This window comes from Nomascus leucogenys, chromosome 2 (assembly GCF_006542625.1).
Source record: "Nomascus leucogenys isolate Asia chromosome 2, Asia_NLE_v1, whole genome shotgun sequence".
In the NCBI taxonomy this organism is placed as follows: Eukaryota; Metazoa; Chordata; class Mammalia; order Primates; family Hylobatidae; genus Nomascus; species Nomascus leucogenys.
This window is the reverse complement of record NC_044382.1, coordinates 88,226,697-88,253,040: the sequence shown is the minus strand read 5'-3', so window position 1 is coordinate 88,253,040 and position 26,344 is coordinate 88,226,697. Positions and strand designations below refer to the sequence as shown.

General features: G+C 35.2%; 1 protein-coding gene across 1 annotated transcript in view; it reads left to right on the top strand.

Moving 5' to 3' along the window:
* The window catches only part of HOMER1 (homer scaffold protein 1), a 140,790-nt gene that overhangs the window by 68,796 nt on the left and 45,650 nt on the right, over window positions 1-26,344 (top strand). The window contains exon 5 of the mRNA XM_003261518.4: window positions 6,737-6,876. Coding sequence (XP_003261566.1) covers window positions 6,737-6,876 — 140 coding nt within the window. The remainder of the gene's footprint in view (window positions 1-6,736; window positions 6,877-26,344) is intronic.

The window sequence follows — 26,344 nt, the reverse complement described above, 5'->3', positions numbered from 1 at the left end:
CTTAAATCTGACAGTTGGAACATCTTTATGCTTAGCACTGAGACAGTGGTTATAGGTTTTACAAAAGTATTACTTTTTCTTTTAAACAAAGGACCTTTTACTTGTCCATCATAATCTTCCTTCAGTTGGAAGTTATATCTCCAAGTAAAGTTGATTAAATAGTTACATTTTGGTACTTTTATAATACAATGGTTTTACTGTATGATTAATATAGAATGCCACTATTTTCAGCTTTTTAATAGTAGGCTTTTCTAAAATTAATTTTTATTTTAATTGTATCCTACGAGTAGGATTCAGCTCTTGGCTGTTCTCCTCTGTAGTAATTGTTTCTGAACTGTACTCAGTAGCTTTTATGGAAAGGAAGAATCAGATGTTACAAATGTTTCTCTGGAATAATGTCAGTAGTAGCAGATTTACATGGAACTTTCTTGAAGTAAATAGGAATTGCCTTGGAATTTAATAACTAACCAAATGATCAGAACAGTTTAGAAAATTATTTATTCTTTATCTCCCTCTCCACTTCTATCACCCAGCTCTATTTGGAAAACTACTGGTATAGAGAGTTGATTTTTTTTTTTTTAATAAGAATAAAGGAGAGCTCTGTTAAATATGCTTAAAGTACATATTCCCTGATAGACTAAAGGTGTACTCTGGATTGAAGCCAAAGCTCCATTATACGTCTGTACATGCAATGACCTGAAATAACTCTGATGATCATTTGAAACTTCTCTTGAATCTGTCTTCTCTAAGTGCTGTGAAGGTGTAGTGATACTTTTAAGCGTAAAACCCCATTTAAAATTAAGTGGCAATACATATTGGGAGCTCTAGTTCCTCTGGCGAGTGATTCCAGTGTTATAAGAAGATCCAACAAACAGCACATTCAGTAAAAGAGTGCTCAAAGGATTTTAATAAAATTGCGATGGATTAAGCTTTGCCATTGTAGTTAGTTCCTGTTTCTCTAATCGTAGCTTCCATTTTAGTTGAATTGGTCGTGAACCATTGTAAGTTGCTGCTAAGACCTTGTTCCTCTTTGGTGGAAGGAATGACTTTAAGCCTCTGCTTTGATGAAAGGAATATATAAAAGATGCTTATATTTGAAAAATACTATGAAATATAAAGAACAAGGAAATGTCTTAAGTTCATCACTATTTGAGAGCCAAAATATATGGACCTTTATCTTATCAAAACATTTGAAGCCTAATTGTCAATTTAATATACAGAAGCCAGAGAGAATTGTTTTTTAATCAGCGTTTATCAGCCAGGCGTGGTATGCACCTATAGTCCCAGCTACTCAGGAGGCTAAGGTGGGAGGACTGCTTGAGCCCAGGGGTTTGAGGCTGCAGTGAGCTACAATCATGTCACTTCACTGCAGCCTGGGTGACAATATCTAATGTGTCTGTTTTAGTTTGAATTGTATGACCATTGGCCATGCCTACCCTACTTGATTCTCAGTGGTTTAACCCAATCTGCTGAATTAATGCTGCCTAAAGAATGTAACATAACTCTGGAATTTAGCAAAAGAACGGTTAAGTGGGATAATTGATAATAGGTTAAACACGAAAATCGATAGTAGTAGAAACTTGGTTGGTCATGGCTTTTGTTTTTATTTGAGGGAGGTGTAAGAGACTGGTTAAAAGTTTGAGTCAGACAAACCTAGATATAAATTACTTTTCTGTTGCCATGTAATACACTTGGTTGTTTAACACAAGTGTGTTTATACATTTATAACTTGAGTATTACATTACTTATAGAATCATTGATCATCATCAATAAGTATGGTAATAACACAGTGTCAGGTCATGGTTAATAATGGGAGTTCTAGAATCTGAATTTGAAACTGGGCTCCAACCCTTAATAGTTTTCTGAGCTTAGGCAAGTCTCTGTTTTTCTTCCTCTATAAAACGAGAATGAGAACAATATGTCCTTAATAGAAATATTGTGAGAATTAAATGAGGATTAGAAAGTACTTAGCATATAGTAGTAAATGCCTAATTAATGTTAACAACTGATGTGGTTGTAATGGGGAGAATGATGATGTAAGGCCTTAACATAGTGTCTGGCACTAGCAGTTATCTTTAAAAATCCAGATGCCTTAGTTGTATATTTATACAATGTGTATTTGAAAAATACTATGCGTCAGAATTCTGCATCAGAATTCCCTGAAAGACTTGCTAAAACTCAGATTGGTGAGCTCCACTCCCAGACTTTCTGATTTAGTAGGTCTAAGATGGGACCCAAGGATTTGCATTTCTAACAAGTTTCTAGGAGATGCTGAAGCTATTCCTATGTTAGATATTATATTATATTGTAGAATATTATATATGCCTAATTCAGTTGTGAGTTTTAATTTTTTAGCCGTTTACATTTTAGTCATTTCAAAGTATTTAGCCTGGCTTTCATTAAAATAACCACTCTAGTTTTGCATTCAAAATCAGTAGTTTACATAGTACTTAATTCAGTTTTATAATTATATAAATAGAATTGGCATAAACAGGTTTGGGACACATACAGCTGATTCTTGGTAAGCATTTGATGCAGCTGGTGGTTGCAAAATATTCAAGCAGAGTAACAATTAACCCACTAACCCTAAGCATCAATCAGCCAATACACTTTACATAGCAAAGGAAGAGCATAAATTAATCCAGAAAGTCAGATTATAAGAACTTCTGTGGTTGTCACAAAATGGATTTCAGAAATGGTGGCTCTGGATGGTGACCAACTATAGGAAAAATGTATGACTGAGGATATGAGGATCTTGTTTGAGAGCTCAGCCTCATCTTCCTTTATGTATCCTTTTGCTGTCTTCTTTCTTTCCATTCTCACTGCCATGGGATCTCAAGACTATTAGCTCCTCCCCAGTTTTTCTGTCAGGCCCTCTGCTCAGAAAACAGTGGTGTTCTCATCTTTGTTTAAGTATAAAACACTGGAATGGACTGAGTCTTCCGTGAATGTTTGTTAAATGGTAAAGAGAGGGCCCTGTTTTCCTTAAGCCAACAAGGTTGAAACTGTAATGGGAATTTAATTTCAGGTTTTATTGGCATGAAGTGGAAGGTAGTAGTGGTATTTGGTATAGTGGGTCATGGCAGTGCTGCTGCATACCTCCCTAGCCCACCCTTCCAATACACAGTAGGTCGTTGATACCACCCTAAAGGCTTGTCCTAGAGTGAAGGTCAAGGTCAATTTTTTTCCATGTGTTCTAGAATATTTCTCGTTTTTTGGCTTTCATAGCCAAAATTTCAGTTGTGGGTTTTATTTTAATTTTCGCTTAAGTTACCCACTTCACAAATGGGTAGGAAGAGAGAATTCTTAAGAAGCATTTCCTGAATCTCACATCTGTGCTCAGGTGCCTTTTTTATAATAGGTTGCATCTGTTAGTTTTGATTTCCTTGATATTCTCTCAGATTTGTTCTTCCAAAAATAAATTTTTTCTTCAGTGTTACTGTCCTTTTTCTTACTGTAGATTATTTGTTTTGGTGGGAGTTATAGGGAGAGTTTCTCAGAAACAAAATGAGATGTAAGTGGTTTTATTTTCTCAAAGCAAGGATATAAAGTCAATAGAAAAGATTATTTGATCTGTTTTTATTTCATTTTATTTTTTGCTTTTTTTTCATTTTTCTTATCAGCTTTGGGTATACACACACACACACACACACACACACACCAAAAAAGAATAACTGAAGTAGGATGTTTAGGAAATTACATACAATTTAGATTAAAAAAGGAATAGATGCTTAGAATATGTTAAATAAAAAACATGTTTCAAGTACTATTTTTAGCATATGCAAAATTTCTGGAAGGTTTTACAGAATACTTTTGGCTACCTCTGCGGTAGTTGGAGGGAAAGAGGGTTTCATTTTCCTTTTGTGCCCTCATGTACTGTTGGGATTTTTTGTTGTTTCTCATCAGTAAATACTAATTTTATATTTTTAAAACTGACTTTAAAAAAACCCAAGTTCTCGATTGGTTCAGAATAAAAATTAAAAAATAAAATACCATGCTTTGGGTGGGCTTTTCGTTTTTCTTTTTTTTTAATTTAATTTTTATTTTTTATTATTATTTTTATTTATTTATTTTTTTTATTATACTTTAGGTTTTAGGGTACATGTGCACAATGTGCAGGTTTGTTACATATGTATCCATGTGCCATGTTGATTTCCTGCACCCATTAACTCGTCATTTAGCATTAGGTATATCTCCTAATGCTGTCCCTCCCCCCTCCCCCCACCCCACAACAGTCCCCGGAGGCTTTTTGTTTTTCATTTTAGGTACAATGACCTAGGATAACTATGCCTTTACTTAAATATAGCTAATATTCAAGTTTTCTGAAGAAAAACTTGCTGCTTTGAGATGTTGGAATTGCTACAACCTCTATCCCTTTCTTTCTCCCCTTCTTAACTTGCCCCTGGGAACAGTCTTTCTACTTTAGTAGCGTTAACATTTGTAGCCTCCCCAAGTTCCATGCCTCAAACCCTACTCCCTCTTATATTACCCTCAAAGTGACAGGAGCATTTATCCCAGAAGATGGTAATAACCGTGAGTCAAACTGCTACTGCTCTTCCTCTCTCTCGAAAGGTACTTCCTCTCAAAAGTACATTTTGATCCTAATGTACTTTTGCACACTCTTGTCAACCAGTTCCAGCAAATCCCTGAGTTAATCCTTAATTGCTAACCCTGGTTATGCCCTTTAAGTTTAATAAGGTAATTTATTTTTATTTTTATTTTTTATTTTGAGGATAGAGTCTCACTCTGTTGCCCAGGCTGGAGTGCAGCGATCTCGGCTTGCTGCAACCTCCACCTTCCAGGTTCAAGCGATTCTCCCACCTCAGCCTCCCGAATAGCTGGGACTACAGGCACCTGCCATCATGCCCAGCTAATTTTATTTGTATTTTTGTAGAGATTGGGTTTCATCATGTCAGCCAGGCTGGTCTTGAACTCCTGACCTCAGGTGATCCGCCTGCCTTGGCCTCCCAAGGATTACAGGCGTGAGCCACCGCGTGCCGGCTGGTAATTTGTTTCTGTTATCATTTCTACTGAATTGAATCTTCACCAATTTAACTGTTTAGCAGGTTGCACATTCAACCTTTCATTATTTTAGTTTGGCTTGGCCTGTCTTGGAGAGAAATAAGCCTGATTTGTTAATACCAGAGATGATTATTTTATGGTATCTTACTGGCTGGTTAAATTTTTTCTGACTAATTAATATGGTCCATAACTAACCTAGAAGTAGTCACTTTGTGCTTGCTGTTCCCATTATTCACTTAATAGGATTTGACTTTGTTGTAAAACATTTTTATATTGTCACATTATACTGTAGATTTTATTCGTGCATTGACTGTCAGCTAAAGGAAACAGCTGATTTAGGAGAAATATTTAATAAAAATGAAATTAAAGGTCAAAATTAGAAGTTTTACTGAAAATTGAAAAACGGTCAAGTGATAATGTGGAATTAAGAAAGTATCCTTTTGATCTTTAATAGCTGGTATAGTTTATAGCATTATGGAACCATTAGTTAAAATACTTAAATGTGAAATAAAATTCATACAGCAGTATAAAACTAGAAGTCCCAAAAACAAAAGTCTCACCACGTTAATATTTACATATTTTTTCCTAGCACTTCATGTGTAACATTCTAAATGTGAAGGATATAAATATCATAACCCAGTTACTGTTTTACATTCTGATTTTTAAAAATTATATGCTACATTGCTCATATTTGTCTTGTTTTTGTTAGAGGAAATCTTGTATTTTTTTAAGTTGACAAATTATGATCATTCCTAACCAAGTAAGTTGGACACTTACTTTTTTCCCCCAAATATAGACCGATATTTTGGTTGTGACATTTTATTGCCCAGGGATCATAAGAGGTCCACCAAGCTGCTCTTTAACAGTCTGGTTTTAGCCCCTCCCCTGGTTAATAGGTCTATCAAATGACTCCTCATTCTGATTTCCAATATCAAATTTGGATAATCTGATGGTGGCAGACATAAGTGTCAGCTTGAGCTTCATTTTAAATTCAATTTATTTAAAATGACATAAATTTTAATGTTATTTAAATAAATTTACTTTGAAAGGCAAATCTTAATGAAAAGTAGAAATAAGACAGGAAATTTTGTGAAGAAAAGTAATTCCATTATGAGTACCAGACAAGATAAGTTGAAATGCACTAACATCATTATAGATAATAGGTTATAGAGGCATTTCTTCTTGCTTTTCTAAGTAGCTCTATAGGGATTGAAAAGTAGGGCAGATAAAACGTGTTGCAAATTTCATTCACCCCTTTGCCCTCCCCCTCTCCTCATCCACTTCTTCTCCTGTACCCCTTCCATTATCTACTTCTTCCACCGAAATCACATCTTCTTGCATTTTTGTGCATCTTTTCTTCTGAAGTATAGTAATTCTTTGAATATCTTTTATTCTGACCAATTAGTTAAATAAACCAAACATTTTTCAGTTATTCGAAACTGTTTCTAAATTGTGTTATATTTCCATTTCTAAATTGTATGTTTCAGAGAGTTTTCTTGTGAGTAGCCCAGCTTCAAAAAACTTTTTCCCATAGCTTGCCATGAATAAAAAATAAAAATTTCCATGTTTTATTTTTTTAAGTCTTTGACTCAAATTTCAGTTGAAATTTGGTTCATCAGTAAGCATACATCAAAGGCAGTTTTAACCTCAAGATGATATTGTGTACTTTAACAAAAGTGTAACTATTTTTTATCCCCCACCCCTTTTTTTAAAGGAATCCGCAGGTGGGGATCTTCAGTCTCCTTTAACACCAGAAAGTATCAACGGGACAGATGATGAAAGAACACCTGATGTGACACAGAACTCAGAGCCAAGGGCTGAACCAACTCAGAATGCATTGCCATTTTCACATAGGTACAGATTCAATTCGGCAATTATGATTAAGTAAATGTGTAAATATGGAAATGTTTGGTTTCAGGAACCCTTGTAGTTACAAGCTTTGAGTCAAAATTCTAGGTTGACGTTGACTTTTTTTTTTTTTACTGCTTCTGTTAACCTCAGCAATGAAGTACACAAACTTTTTATTAATTTATAGTTTATAGTTGCATAGATGGACTGCAGTGAACATTTCCTTTATGTAGAAAAAGGAGCACTAGGCTAATTACAGTACAAATTGTTTTTCAGTGAAATAAAATGTTGTAAGTTGCTTCTACCTGTCTTTTAACATAGTCTCTAAAAGGCCTCCTTTATTAACCTGGTTTCTATTTTTGTGTATGTTCTTGAAGGTTATAAGTTGGAATTTTTTTTTAAGTAGGCTTTCCACTCTGAAATTAAGCTTTATCATAGTCTTTGAGGTGATCTCACCACATGATTTCACAGAAGGAAACAGTGGGATAACTTTTAGCATGGGTTTGTTAATGTTAATGGCAGATTTGTCTTTGCACACCAACTAACAGGAGATAAGTCTTCACTTCCTTTTGAATTTTAAAAGAATCTGTTTCTCTGAAAACATACTCTTTATCCTAAATGTGTTCCAAACCAGTTACATTAATTATTGACCATACTTGGTATATTTAGGATGTAAGGAGGTCTGTGCAATTGCAGTCTTGCAAATGTAAAACAAGTACCTATCAGTCACATGTTTTAAAGTTAATTTTTTATCCTTCTTTGGAAACTTTTCACTAGGTTAGCTTTAGTTAAAATTAGGAAAACAATTTTCCTTCATTGAACATTTCTTTTGGGGACCAATTTTAAAAAAATCCTTTGGCATATTAAGCAAAATTGAAGTGAAGTGAGATACTCTTCAACCCTCTTTCTCATGAGAATTTTTATTTCGATTGAAATTTGTTGAATATTAAGGGCATAGGATTAAATATAGTAGAGGCTAACACTGAGAGACCTCACTGTCAGGCTGAGGAAGAAGAAAAAATTAGTTAAGGTTTTTTAAGGAATGGCCAGGTGCAGTGGCACATGCCTGTAATCCCAGCACTTTGGGAAGCTGAGGTAGGAGGATCACTTGAGGACAGGAGTTCAAGATCAGCCTGGGCAACATAGTGAGACCCCTGTCTCTAAAAAAATGTAAAAACTTAGGCCAGGCATGTTGGTGCACACACCTGTAGTCTTAGCTACTTGGGAGGCTGAGGCAGGAGGATCACTTGAGCCTGGGAATCCAAGGCTGCAGTGAGCTATGATTGTGCCACTGTGTTGCAGCCTGAGTGACAGAGTAAGACCTTGTCTATAAAAAACAAAAAAGGTTTGTTTAGGAATGAACAGAGGAAAGCTGACTGTGAGGCTATTCTAATTTGTTGCTAACAGTGCTAATAATTTTACATAAAACAGTAGATACATTGTGGAGTTATAGATTTATTGTTTTATTGTGGTATAACGATATTTTCTGTTTATAGTGATAAAGATGACTGAACACATGAAAAATTTTAGTTCTTTCTATCTGAATAATAGTTTACATTACATAGTCTTTTAAAATATGCAGTTACAATTAAATAATCACATTAGTATGCAATTTTAAAAAATACTATGTTGAAGAAAGGAAAAACTTTCTTCCTATTAAATTATATTTAACATATCCATTTAATAAACAGACTTAAAACTTCACTGAACATAATTATATACTTGATTTCTTTGGCTAACACTTAAATTGAGCCATCTTTGTTGAATACTGTAGCATTTAGAAATAAGAAATTTTTAGCCGGGCGTGTTGGCGGGCGCCTGTAGTCCCAGCTACTCGGGAGGCTGAGGCGGGAGAATGGCGTGAACCCGGGAGGCGGAGCTTGCAGTGAGCCAGGAGCGCGCCACTGCACTCCAGCCTGGGTGACAGAGCGAGACTCCGTCTCAAAAAAAAAAAAAAAAAAAAAGAAATAAGAAATTTTGTATTTAACATTTGTAAAAGCTATTTTTAGTTTATGTACCTAAAATTTTCTAAATGTCTACAATTTTGTTAATCCTTAGTATTTGGAGTTACTACCTGGAATTGGTCTTCTCTGCGATTTTTCTCTGTTCTTAAGAGTCTAATAAGAGTTACTTTGACTTGAAGTACATAGCTGCTTTGACTACTGGAATTTATAGATGAGTCATGGAGGTACTTGACAGAGTTCTGAATATAAAATTTAACAGGTCAATTTAAGTTTTTAATTATGTGAAAGATATTACATAATCTTGTAGTTCTTATTGAAAAATACTTCACAGGACTTTTTAAGACATTCTCTGAACTTGTTTTGATTTTACATTAATCAGTATTAATCAGTATTCAGCTAGTTACTTGACTGAAAACAAGATTTCCACCTGAGGTATAGAACATTGAGTATTTTAAGTTAATGCTAGAATCCCAGAATATCAGAGCTAGAAGAAACCTCAAAGATGATATAATCCATGATTTTCCAAACTGTGGTAGTTTGATATCAATTTAATAGGCCATTTGTGGCTTTCTGAAAAATGAAATATAATGAAACCAAAGAGAAAACATTAGAGTAAAACTCATATTGAGAGTAGAAACTGTTTCAGTAGTGTACATATGTGTGTGTGTGCTGATTATATTGTAAAATGTCAAAGTTTGAAAGTGTGTGCCTTTGGCATGTGGAAGACTAAATCCCAGAGGTTAGGTGAGTTGCATAAGTCACATAGTTCATTAGTAACAACTGTGAGTCTACAACTCAGCTCTTTGATTCTGGTATGCACTGTCAGTTACAGTACATTACGCAAATACCCAACACAAGCACATTGTTGTGTCAGGAAGTTAGTAACTGTTCTATCCTAGGAGACCTATATGGAAATACGATCCATGTTTCATGATTAGAAACAGAATATTGAAATAAATTTTATTGAAATCTAAAACTCACAAGTTTTTAAACTGGGTACACTATTAGTTTTTCCCATGACAAAGGAACACAATTAAAATCTTATTTATTTATTTAGAGACAGAGTCTCACTCTGTCGCCCAGGCTGGAGTGCAGTGGCTCAATCTTGGCTCACTGCAAGCTCTGCCTCCCAGGGTCACGCCATTCTCCTGCCTCAGCCTCCCGAGTAGGTGGGACTCCAGGCGCCTGCCACCACACCCAGCTAATTTTTTGTATTTTTAGTAGAGACGGGGTTTTACCCTGTTAGCCAGGATGGTCTCAATCTCCTGACCTCATGATCCACCTGCCTCGGCCTCCCAAAGTGCTATAAAATCTTAAGTTTTTAATGCTTAGACTATATTGTCTTCCTTCTCCAATATGTATTTTAGCAGAAAAGAATGAATAGCAAAAAAATTTTTTGCTAGTATTTCTGTTTTAGTTGATTCCATTTTACTGCTAAATAAGGAGCAAAATCACTAGAATATCTATGTGCTAAAAAAAAGATGGGGGGATTATAGGGAACAGTGATCTAGTCAGTCAAATTAATTAAGAGTTGACTGTAGTAATAGCTACTTAGCAAGCCATTTGTTCTTTTCTTAAAATTCAAATTTTATGACTAAACCTCATGAATTTGTTAAGTAACATGTCAAAAGAAGGTCCTGCTTTTCATTTAGCACTGAGAGTTTTAGTAATGTGGTTAGTTTGTTCTTTAAGTCTTTCTTAAAAAGTTACTTAGCTTTAGAGAAATAAGCAAGATTTAAAACATTTTTAATATTTATAACTTTTTATTATAAAAATTTTCAAGCATACATCAGAGAGAAAATACTATAATGAACTCCTATAAACATGTCACCTGCCTTCAACAGTTATGAAAAAATGGCCAGTCTTGTTTCATCTCTGCCCTTATCTACTCCTCCTCCACTGTGTTATTCTTAAAGCAAATTCACAAATACTTTTCTAAAATTACTTTTGAACTTTTGAAAAACGTATTTACTGAGCTATTACAACTTTTTATATCATACCTGATTCAGTGGCATTATAGATTACCTTGAATCATTTACTACTTTCTTTGATTTTTAGCTATACAGCTGAACTAAATTTTAAATGTATGAGCTGCTCAATACTCCTTAGTCAAGTGCTATAGTACTGTATTATATCCTTGTCATAAACTATGCGAAAACATTCTTATTGAATAAGCTTCAGTGAATTAATACTGTTTTAGTGTACTTATTTTTAAAGTTTAGAGATGTGTGAAAAAGGGAGATCATGAGGATGAAATGTTTACTGATTTTTTTGGGGGAAATGTTATTAAATTTTATCTAAATTGCTATTCCTTTCTAAAAACATTTTTTTAACCTAAATGATAATGTCTTTTGAGATTGAGCAGGTATACACTTGAACATCCTTTGAAACCAATTTTAGATTAGCTATATATCAAGTAAAGTAGCTGTATACTAATAGGCTGGTATATACACGTAAGAGGGAAGGCTTTGTTCTCTTTCCAGGGAATTCTTGTTTGCTTCATAGCATCAGCTGTCTGGAATTCTAGAATTTACTTTTTTTTAAAAAAAATAAATAATAATAGACTTTTAAAAAAAGATTTAAAGCCACTGAAAATTATCTTGGAAATAGTTGATTTTATAGTATTCCAGTGCTGTCACAATGTAATACTGAAAACTAAAAGTTTTCATTGTGTTCATTACAATTTTTTGATCCTCAAATATGATGCAATATTGATAAATAATTGTTGTCATATTTTCAAGAGTTCAGAAAAGACATATACATTAGCAGTTTGTGAAGCTATTTTTGTACTGATAAATTTTAATAACAGTTTGATTACCTTGATAGAAAATGGGCTCTTTTAAACACAGGTTATATTTAGATTCTTCTAATGTTTAGATAATGTGTTCTCATGGTGCTTCTAGAATTCATGTATTTTTGCGGATATTGCATGTACCTTCTATTCTGTTAAAGAGATTGTTTTCTGCCACATTATGTTTCCAACAGATAATCATTAAAGGATGTATGCAGAAATATTACTTTTTAGCATATTAGTCTTGCTTTATATCAGAATAACTACAGTTTTATCACAATGTATGACATCTGTATGGCTTTACTCCGTGTGTATTTATCATCAGAGTTTTAGAAACACTCTACTTTAAAACTATGACTAGGAATTTTTGTGCAATTTCAAAAACTAAATTTCACTGAAAATTTTACATAGCATTTTAACTAAATGCTAGTTAAATACAAAAACACCAAAATAAGTAAAAAATTTTTATATTTAACAGAGTAAATGCAAACTAAAATACAAAAGGAAGTGCTTAATCTTTTTTTTTTTTTTTTTTTTTTCTTGAGATGGAGTCTCACTCTGTTGCCCAGGCTGGAGTGCAGTGGTGCGATCTCGGCTCACTGCGACCTCCACCTCCCGGGTTCAAGCCATTCTCCTGTCTCAGCCTCCCAAGTAGCTGGGATTACAAGCATACACCACCAAGACTGGCTAATTTTTGTATTTTTAGTAGAGACGGGGTTTCACCATGTAAGCCAGGCTGGTCTCGAACTCCTGACCTCAAATTATCCACCTGCCTCGGCCTCCCAAAGGAGATTACAGGCTTGAGCCACCACGCCCGTCCCTGATCTTAAATATAGTTTGGATTTACTGTACTTTTAAGATGATAGAAACAAGAAAAAAGTGAATGGCTGTTAAGAGTTCTCAGGTACTATATTCTCCAAACTGTGACATGTTTCCCTTTTTAATGGGTAGTAAGCAAATCTTAGATTATAGTAAAAAACTAAAATAAAAGTAATTTCTGTGGATAACTTTTGTTTGGATAAGACTGTGGACTGTATGTAAAGCTGGGACTTGATTTCACAAGAAGTGACTTTATCATTGATATAATAGTAGGTGAAAAATTTAAGTTGTAGGATTCTCCTTAATAATTGACTTAAATATCATTATTCCTCCACCATCAAACCTCAAAAACTAGATTAAGTTTTTCTAGATTAATTTGAAGGCAAGGAACATTTGTGAGAGATCATAACTCAACAATTTAGAGATGTCAGAATTTTTTTACTATAATTGTGAACAATAGTATTTCATAAGAAGTACAGTAGTAATTTGGTCATGTACATTGTTCTGCATTCTCTGGAAACTGAGAAGCAATTTATATATTTTAAAATAAGATGAAATAAGAAATATAATTTAGTGACTAAGAGTGTTTTTTAGCTTTCTGAATAGATACATTTACATTTTCATGTCTTGATTTTTTTTAAGAACTAGCTTCATTCTCTAAAGATTTTGAGGAAAATGTTAAAATTTGCTAAACTATTTTGTCAAGCACTGTCACTTGATACAGATTATTCACAAGAAAAAAACTATTCTTCATGTGAGATAAAGACATTACTAACCCACCCCCAATGGCGATTAGACCCTTCCTCTTCACCTGTGCCTTACTGTGATAATTAATGGGAAAGAATGTTCATCAATCCATTCCTAGTGATTATCAGTTTCTCTTTTCAAGAAGACTAGCTGGAATTACAGGTGTGGTCATTTGCCATGGAACAGATTGATCCTAGATTAATTATGATCTCTTTCTTGCGGAGGGCTTTAAAAAATTCCTTTTTCCCCTCCATTTCTGTTCTTAGCCTGCTGCAGTGGGGATTTCATTGGAAGGGAGGTAGGTGATATGGACAGTTTTGCTCTAGGACGTAGGGAAGAATGTTTTTTTCCTTTGGATTTGGCCATCTTCCTCTTACCAAAATAGTTAGGGCCAAGATCAAGGTGTAAACCTAGGCAGAGGCCAGGCAAACCACAAAATGCATGACATTTGTGATATATGTGACAGTAAATAGTGGTAAGGCCTTTGGTAAAATGGAGTGTGCAGGGTTCACCTAAACATATTAAAGCTGTTTAAAATGAAGCCAAAAGAGGTTGGAGACTAGGTAACCCATAGTTTCTAGTCTACATCTTTAAAAGGAATCTCTGTAAAGATTGGACCCAGTTCTTGCTTCATGGGGATAATACATAAGATTCATACTTCATGTGGAAATAAGGTCACAATCACTGATATTGAAAGTGGTCATTCTCCAGGGACTACCTTCCTTGTAGAATGTGTCAAATGTAGATATGACTGAACAGTTTAAATAAATGTACATTGTACTTTTGTTTTCTGTCTGCCATTTTCCGTTTAGAGTTTAGCTTGGCCGTCTATTCACTGTTGACAAAATTGTTAGTTTTTGGGACCTTGTTTTATTATATCTCAGCTTTATTGAGATATAATTCAAATACTAAATAACTTAACTACCTACGGTATACAATTCAGTAGTTTTTAGTATATTCACAGAGTTGTATAACCATCACCACAGTGAATTTTAGAACATTTTCGTTACTCCCCACCCCCAAAAAACCCTGTACTCATTAGGAGTCATTCTCCCTATATACCCACACTCTCCCTCCACCTACCCTAGGCAACCACTAATCAACTTTCTGTCTCTATAGATTTGCCTATTCTGAACATTGCATATAAATGGAATCATAGTATGTGGTCTTTTGTGACTGGCTCCTTTCACTTAGCATGTGTTGTTTGTTTGTTTGTTTGTTTGTTTGTTTTGAGTCTTGCTCTGTCACCCAGGCTGTAGTGCAGTGGTGGGATTTCAGCTCACTGCAACCTCCGCCTCCCGGGTTCAAGCAATTCTCCTGCCTCAGCTTCCTGAGTAGCTGGGACTACAGGCACGCACCACCATGCTCAGCTAATTTTTGTATTTTTAGTAGAAACGGGGTTTCACCATGTTGGCCAGTATGGTCTCGATCTCTTGACCTCGTGATTCTCCCGCCTCGGCCTCCCAAAGTGCTAGGATTACAGACGTGAGCCACCGTGCCCAGCACCATGTTTTATTTATCCATCCATCAGTTGATAGACATTTTGGTTGTTTCCACTCTTTGAAAGTTCCAATATTATGAATAATGCTGTTTTTTTTTTTTTCTTTTTTTTTTTTTTTGAGACGGAGTCTCGCTCTGTCACCCAGGTTGGAGTGCAGTGGCGCGATCTCGGCTCACTGCGAGCTCCGCCTCCCGGGTTCACGCCATTCTCCTGCCTCAGCCTCTCCGAGTAGCTGGGACTACAGGCGCCCGCCACCACGCCCGGCTAATTTTTTGTATTTTTAGTAGAGATGGGGTTTCACCGTGGTCTCGATCTCCTGACCTCGTGATCTGCCCGCCTCGGCCTCCCAAAGTGCTGGGATTACAAGCGTGAGCCACCGTGCCCGGCCTTGAATAATGCTGTTATAAACATTTGTGTATGAGTTTTTATGCATACATATGTTTTCAATTCTTTTGAGTATATACCTAGGAGTAGAATCACTGGGTTATGTGGTAATTCTATGTTTAGCCTTTGGAGGAACTGCAAAGCAGCTGTGCCATTTTGCATTCCCACCAGCAGATATATAAGGGTTCTGATTTCTCCATGTCATCAGCACTTGTTATTGTCTGTCTTTTTTATTATAGCCATCCTGGTTTAAGTGTGAAGTGGTATCTCATTGTGGTTTTCATTTGTATTTCCTTGATGGCTAATGATATTGAGCATGTTCCCATGTGCCTTATTAGTGACTTGTGGGTATTCTTTGGGAAAATGGCTGTTCAGATGCTCATTTTTAATTAGATTGTTTGTCTCTTTGTTGTTGAGTTGTAGTTCTTTATAATTTCTAGTTATTAACCTCCTACCAGATAATTGATTTTTAAATATTTTCTTCAGTTCTATTAGTTGTGTTTTCACTATTTTTTTTTCTTGGTGCTTTGCAGCACAAATGTTTTAATTTTTTTTTTTGAGACAGAGTCTTGCTCTGTCCCCCAGGCTGGAGTGCAGTGGCTCAATCTCGGCTCACTGCAAGCTCTGTGGCCCGGGTTCACGCCATTCCCCTGCCTCAGCCTCCCGAGTAGCTGGGACTACAGGCGCCCGCTGCCACGCCCAGCTAATTTTTTATATTTTTAGTAGAGACGGGGTTTCACTGTATTAGCCAGGATGGTCTTGATCTGCTGACCTCATGATCTGCCTGCCTCGGCCTCCCAAAGTGCTGGGATTACAGGTGTGAGCCACCGTGCCCAGCCAATGTTTTAAATTTTTAAATAAGTCTAATTCATTTTTTTCTTGCTTACACTTTTGGTATGATATCTAAGAAATCACTACCTAATCTAAGGCTACAGTGATTAACACATGTGTTTTCTTCTGAGAGTTTTATAGTTTTGGCTCTTAGATTTAGGTCTTTGGTCCATTGATTTTTATGTATGATGTGAGATAGAGGTCCACATCTATCCAGTTGTTCCAGCACCATTTGTTGAAAAGACTGCTTTTTATAAACTGAACCTTGGCACCCTTGTCAAAAATCAGCTGATGGTAAATATGAGGGTTTATTTCTGGAGTCTTAATTATGTCCCATTGGTCTCAATGTTTATGCCAGTACTACACTTTCTTTTTTTCAGACAGAGTCTTGCTTTGTCACCCAAACTGGAGTGCAGTGGGGCCATCTCGACTCACTGCAACCTCCACCTCCTGGGTTCAAGCGATTTTCATGCCTCAAAGTGATTCTCATGTCTCAGCCTCCCGAGTAGCTGGGATTATAGGCATGCGCCACCACCCCCAGCTAATTTTTGTATTTTTAGTAGAGACGGAATTTTACCATGTTGGCCAGACCAGTCTTGAACTCCTGACCTCAAGTGATCCTCTTGCCTTGGCTTCCCAAATTATAGGTGTGAGCCACTGTGCCCGTCCTACACTATCTTAATTAATGTATCTTTTTAGTTAAGTTTGAAATTGGGAAGTATGATCCCTTCAGTATTATTTTCAAGATTGTTTTGACTCCTCAGTACCTAGAATTTCCCTATGAATTTTAGTGCCTAGAAATTGTATATGAATTTCCTTGTGTGTTTCTTCAATGAAACCAATTGGGATTCTGATAAGGACTGTATTGTATTGAATATGTAGATCAGTTTGGAGGTCATGGCCAAAATGTTCCTCTTAATGTTAACTTTTGTGATCCACGAACGTGAGCTGTTTTCCCATTTATTTGGAGCTTCTTTAATTTCAGTGATGTTTGGTTTTCAGAGTATAGATTTTCTTCTTTTGTTAAATTTATTCAGATTTTATTCTTTTTGGTGCTATTATAAATGAAATTGTTGTGTTAATTTCACTTTTGAATTGTTCATTGTTAGTATATAGAAGGATAATTGATTGTTGTATAGTGATCTTGTATCCTACAAACTTACTGAACTCATTTATTAGTCTTAATCATTTTTTAGTGGGTTCCTTAGGATTTTCTATATATAAAATTATATCATCTGTAAATAGAGATAGTTTACTTCCTCCTTTCCTATCAGGATATCTTTTCTTTTTTGTAAACTCATCGCTGTAGCTAGAACCTTTAGTACAGTGTTGAATAGAAGTGACAAGAGTGTACATCTTAATCTTGTTCCTGATAGAAGGAAAGCATTGAGTCTTTTACCATTAAGTGTGATGTTAGCTGTATGTTTTTCATGGGTGCTGTTTATCAGGGTGAGGAAGTTCCTCTATATTCCAAGTTTTTCAGTGTTTGTTTTTTTCTATTAATGTTTATTCCTATTGATTAATGATTTCCTCTTATACCCTCAGAACTTGATGGCTTTAGGAATTTATTCATTGACAAATAGAGCAATATGCTTTCTTATGTTTATTTCTTAAAAGCTAATTGATGGTTTATTTTAAAGGAAAAATGAATTGGACTAGAGAGGAAGAATTCTTACTAAAATATCAACTGTTTTTAAGAGCTCTTCACTGATTATCAGTTTTCCTATGTAAAATTATGAAACCTTCCTGTCTTCTAGCATTTTATCTCTCCAAAATAGGTGAGGTAGCTCTTATAGAGAGTGGGAATGGGGGTACATTTGCTGTCTGATTTTTAAAGAGGTTTAGTTGATTTTTTTCCTTTAATTTTTTTTAATTGAAAGAAAATAATATAAAAAAACCTGGAAGGAAGGAAAGAAGGAAGGAAAAGGGAAGGGAAGGAAGGAAAGGAAGGAAGGAAAGGAAAGAAAGGAAGGAAGGAAGGAAAGGAAAGAAAGGAAGGAAGGAAAGGAAGGAAGGAAGAAGGAAGGAAGGAAAGGAAGGGAAGGAAAGGAAGGAAAGAAAGGAAGGAAGGGAAGGAAGGGAAGGAAGGAAATGAAGGAAGGGAAGGAAGGAAAGGAATGGAAGGAAGGAAGGAAGGAAGGTAGGTAGGTTGTAAACATTCCATGGCCAACATGGCGAACCCCGTCTCTACCAAAAATACAAAAATTATCTGAGTGTGGTAGTGCACGCTTGTAATCCCAGCTACTCAAGTGGCTGAGGCATGAGAATCGCTTGAACCTGGGAGGCGAAGGTTGTGGTGAGCTAAGATCATGCCATTGTACTCCAGCCTCGGTGACAGGGCGAGACTCTGCCCCAAAAACAACCAAAAAACAAACAAATACAAAAAAAAACTGGATAAATTATAGGATTATTCCGATGAATATAAAGCATGTTCTTATTAAATATGAATAAAAATACACATTCTAAAAATTATTCATTTCAAATAACTCTGATTTCTAGTGTAATTATTACTCTAGAAAAAGATTCAGCTTGTGTTTTTCCTTATTGCATTATATAAATGTCGGCTGATGATTATTTTAAAGGTCAATAATCATGATTATCGGCTGATGATTATTTTAAAGGTCAGTAAGGTATTATATGGTCAATACTTGTTTTACATAGACAGTGTTCTACCTAGTTTTTATTATAGAAGATTTGTTTTTCTGGATACATGTAGTTTTGAGTATTCAGCATACTTGTGTATTAACCTTCAAGCAGTATATCAATGCCATAATTACATCAAAGGACGTTTTAAAGGCTGCTGTATGTAGAAAGTGCAGAATTAAGTCACTAAACCCAATTTTTTTCATTTTTATTTTTATGGATACATTATAGTTGTACATATTTATTGGGGTACATGTGATATTTTGATACAAACATATAATGTATACCAATCAAATCTGGGTAGTCGAATATCTATTACCTCAAACATTTATCATTTCTTTGTGCTAGCAACATTCCCCATATCTTCTAATCTAGTCATTTTGAGATAATATAATAAATTATTGTTAACTGTAGTTGCCTTACTGTGCTACCAAACTCTAGATCTTACTTCTTCTATCTAACTATTTTTATTCCCATTAACCAATCCCTTTTTATCTCCCACTCCCCACTACCCTTCCCAGCTTCTGGTAGCCATTCTATTCTCTACCTCCATGGCATCAATTTTTTTAGCTGGTACATATGAATGAGAATATGCAACATTTGTCTATCTGTGCATGGCTTATTTCATTTAACATAATGTTCTCTAGTTCCATTATGTTGTTGCAAATGACAGGATCTCATTCATTTTTATGGCAGAATAGTACTCCATTGTGTATATATAACACATGTAGTACCACATATACACAGTGTGTTACTATTGGTAGATATCCATTCATTGGTGGACACTTAGGTTGATTCCATGTCTTGACTGTTATGAATAGTGCTGCAGTAAACATGGGAGTGCGGATATCTTTTTGATATACTGATTTCCTTTCTTTTAGATATGTATCCAGCAGTAGGATTGCTGGATCATATGGTAGTTCTATTTTTAGTCTTTTAAGGAACATCCACAGTTCTTCATAGTGGCTGTACTAATATACCTTTCCCACCAACAGGGTGCAAACTTTCCTCTTTCTATCCTCACCAGCATTTGCTATTTTCTGTCCCTTTGATAATGAATCTAAATCTTTCAAGTCTCATTTACCTGACACACTAAAGGGTTTTTTTTTTTAATTTTCATCAATTAAGATTCTCCATGACATTTAATGTGACATAGTTAATGGAGAAAGGTTCCCTTCATAGCTGCATCGGTGTCTGTAACGTGAGGCTATTGGAACTTTATATTAGCAAAAGTGTTTCAGAAAGCATATTTGATCTTATGGCTTAATTGCCTTTTCTAATTGGATCATTTTAGGGTATGCTTTACTCACAATCTAAGTTACTATTAAAGAGACCACCTAAGGGCTCTTTGGCTCTACGAAATAATAGGTTTTTTTTTCTCTAGAGTTACAGAGAATGGATTCTTATAATTTGTTAAGTTATGTGAAGAACCATGTCATGGAGTGTTACCTGAGTCCAAGAACACTGCTACTATTAGTAGTTATATCTTTTCACCTTTTTAAAACAGATAAACTGTTCTGTCATTATTACGTATGGTCAGAAAGTCTTAGGTTCCATAGCAAGGAAGGAAGCTGGTCTTTAGCTGTACTTTATCTTTGAAGTCTCGCAACCCATGTGATCTACTAGATGTTCAGCCTTGAACTAATACTAGACATATTATCACATCTGGGTTTTTTGCAGAGAGAGAATTGTCTTGAACAGTAAGTAATAAAGAAAAAGCATAGCACACCTAAATAGTTTATCTTCCCTTTCCCCTGTTACCACTTTTTAAAAATTTTTCTGCTTGAACATTTTGTCTTTTTATGGAAAAGCTGGACTCTTTATTCTCTTACATCCTGATATCTACTGGATATATTTTTGAGAGACAGAAAAGATCAGTTCTCCAAAGTTAGATTTTTTTTTTTCCTACTCCGGAGACAGCCAGTTTCCCTTGGTGGATGATTTCTCTGATCATCTTTAGTTTTGGAACTTAGTGGAGTCACCATTTCTCATGGACGAAGAGGATCTGCAGTTTTTCCTAACTGACAAGATGCAAATAGTCCCTGACTGAGAGAAACTAACATGGAAGAAACATGAAAATTTAAAAAGACACAATCATCACAGCTTTAACTTGGAAGAGTCAAAAGAAGTAGTATCTTTAAAGAAGACATTTAACTGCTTGGATTCCTGTGTATGCCTAGATAGCATTTAAGTTATCTCCATGTAGAGGAAGAAGAGAATGACTTGGCGTGGCATCCCGTGTTTGTTTCTTTGGCAAAATGCCATTATACTTGCTCTGCTAATTTTTAGAAGATTTAAAAGCCTTTGATGGAGAAAGATTTCTGTTGGTCGAAAATCAAAATAGCTGTTATTTCTGATCAGTATAGTGAAAAATAAGCAACTTGATCTTCCTGGACTTCTTTGTAGAACTGACTCATAGATGCCATTTCTTTTCAAGATTTAAAAATATAGCCAGTTTTCTACATGTAACCAGATACTAATATTTTGATCAATTTGGTTTGTTGTCATGTGAGAACACTTACCTCCCTACCTCACAGGGATGTTGTGAGGCAAATTTTAAATGTTCCTAAGAAAAGTTTAGAAGTAATAACTCTTGTGGGTAGTTTCTATAATCATAAGTTTTTGTTTATTTTAGAATTTACAAATGCTTTCCCATAGTTATGAATAGACATTAGGTAACATTTTTAAATGGAAGATAATGCAGTTGTACTTGATTTATTGATGCATATCCTTGTATAAAGAACAATTTGCATGAAATGTTACATTTTTTTTAACCAAGAGCTTTTATACAATTAAAGAAAAGCTAAAGTAAAAATGTCTGGTTTCCCCCTTTATTTAGTTGAGATTTAATTATTCATACCTCTTCTGGAATCTAACACCAGTAAGTTATTTTTTGATTAAAATATTTAGAGAAAGGTACTTCCTCCCCAAAATATCATACTAATACAATATGTATGCTCTTCTATTATAGAAAGCAAATATTAAAGTTGGTGAAGATGTGCTTTAGAAATAAGGAAGAAATATAACAGAATTAGTCATTACCTTAACAGTATTGCTGTTCTGGTATTTAAAACTTCGAAGGGCTTCTTGTATCAGTTCCCATTTTATTATGGGAATAGTTTATAGAATGTGTTCTGAACCTGATAAAATTCAAGAGAAAATAATTTCCTGGGAGAAAATGTGAATAATACAATGGTCTGTCATTGTTGTCATGTTGGTCTCTAAAAATATGACATTCCTACCATCATCTCTCTCTCAGAAATAAAGGGATTGTACTTAGGTTCTTCTAGCTGTGCCACCAGTCGTGTTCACAGTCGTAGACAAAAGACTTTATCTCTTTGAGCTACAGTTTCCTCATATATTAAGTAAAAGGGGTGGTCAGGCGGGTAATGATTTTTGAATCTCCTTATCTTGATTATCTTAAAGTGATCCTGCCTTTAGTCTAGGAAATGAATAAGATGTCCACTTACGGCCTTCCATGGCTGAGCATGAGATTTAGTACTGCCTTTATAATCGTTAAAACACTGATAATGTTATTGTGCTATATGAAAGAACCCATTACATAAGGCAGATTAGCCATTTCTATCTTTAAATAGAACATTAGAAAAAAAGTAGCATCCTATCCTTTTGCATTATGCACACACATAATTAAAATTACTGAAATTCCTTCCAGATGGCACCATGGATTAAAAATGTGTGATCCATCAGTTACTACTTTTCAACAATAATGTAAAATTAGCACAAGAGACCGCATAGCTTCATAGTATCCTGGAATAGATTATTATAATGGGATAAATTTCTGAACTACAATGCTAATAGCTAGGCTTATAGATTCAAGCTTATAGATTGAATTAAATCTTCTATACTTGGGGATGGATTTTAGCAGTATTAAATCATAACCAGCAAAAAGAAACCAGAATGCAACTTGTGCCGTGTAGTGGCTCTCTTTGAAACGTGATATCAATCAATGGAAAATAGTGAAGTCAATTATGCCATTTTTGGGAAAGCAAGATGTAAGCATTTAATAACTTACATACTGCTATACTTGAGAATATTGTAGACATTTAGTGCTTCAAGTAGTGTTGTTTGATATCTCACCTGTGAGTCATACCTTACTGTCCTTAATATAAGTTCTAGACTAACTTAAAGTGTTATACCCAAAAGGGCCAGGGAAGACTATCACTTGTTTTTAATTCAGTGAAGTTAGTGATAACAAATGAGAGAAAGATCATCTTTGTTGTTCTTCATGTTTCTTCCTTAAGAGATCATCTTGTCTCCACTCCCACTGCTTTACTTGACTAGCCAAAAAAAAAAAAAAAAAAAAAAAGATCATCTTTTAAGAGTCCATTTATTCAGCAATATCAGTATAAAACTTTGAATACTAGGTAGTGAGCACTATCCTTAGTACTTCCAAAAATTAGGTGGTATAGTGTATAGAAGTCTATTCATTAAAGGGCCTACTTGGGTTTATATTTAATCCTGTGTTTTCATAATTTTTATTTTTTATAGTTTTATCTCTACTCTTTTTTTTTTTGACAATTGTTGCATGAGAAGTAGAATGGATACAATTTCTGCTTTTTCAGAAAGAAAAATCCAGAGCATATGGTTAGGGAATTTTTCTAAAATTTATAGATAGGTACCAGAATTAGAACTTTAATCCCTTGCTTCTGTACTTCAGTCTTTCCTTAACCTGTCTTGAAGAAATTTAAAGTCACTATATGGAGACCAAATAGAAAAAAGATGATAATTAACAATATTGATTCACTTTGATGCAAAAATAAGTTATGAATCTTTAAAATGTGTAGTTGAAATTCAAGGAGTATTGAGTCTGTAGGCATTTAATTTATTTAAGAAAATACTGTGTATTTCAGTTAAGTCAGCGTGGTCATGTTGATTTTTTTTTTTTTTTTTTAATTTTTTTGAGATGGAGCCTCCCTCTGTCACCCAGGCTGGAGTGCAGTGGCACAATCTTGGCTCACTGCAACCTCTGTCTCCCATGTTCAAGTGATTCTCCCACCTCACACTCCTGAGTAGCTGGGATTACAGACGTGCACCACCACGCCTAGCCAATTTTTGTATGTTTCTTAGAGATAGGGTTTCACCATGTTGGTCAGGCTGGTCTCGAACTCCTAACTTCAAATGATCCACCCTCCTCGGCCTCCCAAAGTGCTGGGATTAGAGGTGTGAGCCACCGCATCCGGCCTATGTTGATTTTTATAACTATTTACATTGAAAAATATTGGCCAGGCCCGATGGCTCATGCCTGTAATTCAGCACTATGGGAGCCTGAGCCAGGCTGATCACCTGAGGTCAGGAGTTTGAGACCAGTGTGGCCAACATGGAGAAACCCCGTCTCTACTAAAAAATACAAAAAAATTAGCTGGGCATGGTGGCGGGTGCCTGTAATCCCAGCTACTCGGGAGGCTTAGGCAGGAGAATCACTTGAACCCAGAGATAGAGGTTGCAGTGAGCCAAGATTGCGCCATTGCACTCCAGCCTGGGCGACAAGAGCAAGGCCCCTTCTCAAAAAAAAAAAAAAAGAAAAATAACAGGGTTTAGTGTGTGTGCTTGTGTGTGTGTGTGCTCACAGTATTCTTGATTATGTAACTGGTAGTTTATATTTACAAAGCAAGAGTGTTAGGGAATCTTAGATTAAGATAATTTACATGATTATAGGTCATAGTAACCTTTCCTTATATGTTATATTATTTCTTTGCTCTTTTGTCTGTTGATTTAGTAATATAGTTAAGAATCCAGTCTGCATGTTTACCAAGTAGCTGGCTAAAGGCTTCAGTTCCACTGAGAGTTAAGCTTATGTTTCTGAAACCAGCATAGCATAACTAAACATTTGGAACACTTGTCCTACAAGTTTTCGGATTTGCATGTAAGGGTATAGCAACCTTACAGCATCTGGGGGGACTTTGTAACAAAAATCATTTCTTGGAAGTAGAAAGTTGAAACTTGTAACATAGCTTCAAAGGTACTCTGCAAAATATTGCCCTAATAGTTCAAAAATAGTTTCTAAATTTTATTTGAAAATAAAGAGCTCAAAAGTAGTTCTATTGTAAACCAGTGACCGAAACATATCGAGAGTCTGGGAGTACTTGGAAAGCACAGTTATCTTTGTGGAGTATTTTGTAGGCATGTTATATACATATATAGTCATATGAATTAGAAGTCATTTAACTAGCAAGTTATGCATCTAAAATCACCATGAGCACACACATGTAAGCAGTTAGTGTCCAGACTGAGCATGAGCAACTCTTTGGCATAGGTCCATTTTAATATTACTTATTTCAAAATCATGTATGGAGCATGTCTTTGTGCCAGGTGAAAGGTGAATAAGATTGCCCTCAAGGAGCTTCATGAGGCAGCAGAGTATATAACCAGTATGGATGATGTGGAGGTAGTGATCCATGGGGTGCTCTGGAAACTCTAAGAACAGTCCCCAAGCTCTCTCCATGATTACTCCAACATTCCCTGATGTTATACTTCCTTTACAGTTTTAACAAATATTTGAGTGCCAGGCAAACATTAGTGAACAAGTAAACAGTCTCTGTTCTTATAGTGTTTAAACTTCAGTGGGGGAATAAGAGAAATAATTGGCATAACTATATAATTACTGTTATGGAAAGTGCCACAAAAGAAGAGATCAAAGTGAGGGAAGAGGGCAGGCGGTGGTATGGCTGGATCATGAAAGTAGGCTCCTTGTGGAGTCATACGTAACTCATCCTTCCAGTGGGTAGAAGTTGACCTGTAAAGTGGGGAAGGAGTGCTCCCAGCAGAGGGAGGGGCATCTGCTTTGGCCTTTGAAGCAGTTAGGTGTTTTAGTACCCTCATCTGAGGTTGTGGTAGTGACAACTGGAAAGAATCTATAAAGACTGGGATGGAAGAAATGAGAGAATTGTTCACTATTTAGCTTTGAGAGTAAGGAAATAGGAAGAAATAAAGATATTTCTAGTTCACTAGCCAATAACATCTGTATCCTCCAAAATATCAGATACATAAAAGACAATAGATGTTGATTTATTACATTTAATACATTGATTGCTTAAGTTCAGAAGTTACACAAACTGATAGCCTATTTAGTTGTATATGACCGTCACAATACTAGCATCACATGTCTAAATAAATTAGAAATGCAAATCGTAATGCAGATAAAAAAAAAGAATGCTTCTTTAATCATTTTACATCTCCAAATGAAACCCATGAGTCAAGATATATAAATGCCCAAATTGTATAGAAATTTGTCATATAGTTCTCAATTGCTAAAAATTTTAAGGAAGAGGTACTTTCGTGTTAAAATCCAGATGTCATTTAGCACTGTTTGTTAAGATCCTCTGTGAATATCATGTTAAGTAGTATTAGTAAATGGAATCTAGAATAAGTGTTTTCTTCTTGAATTTATTCACTTTTACAAAAATGCATTTGAAAGAGTGATTACTCTGAAAAGATTAACATTTTTTAGCTTGCATATGAAGTTTGTTGCCACAAGTCATTTTAATATTATTCTTGAAGAATACTCAGCATGGCAGATATGCTTCCAGATCTATATAGAATGCCTCCTCAGGCTATAGTTTGTTTTCTATACATAAGTAATAGTTACAGAGATATAATTTAACTGGTTGAAATATAGGGAAAATACCACTTACCACAAGCTCATAAAACTTTTACATAAGCAGTTCACTAATATGGGTGACCATAATGTATATGATAAAAGCCCCTCTCAAGCTTGGGAATATGTAGTCATTTGGGATGGTTTTCTGAAAGCTGTTAATAAGCTAAGTAAACCTA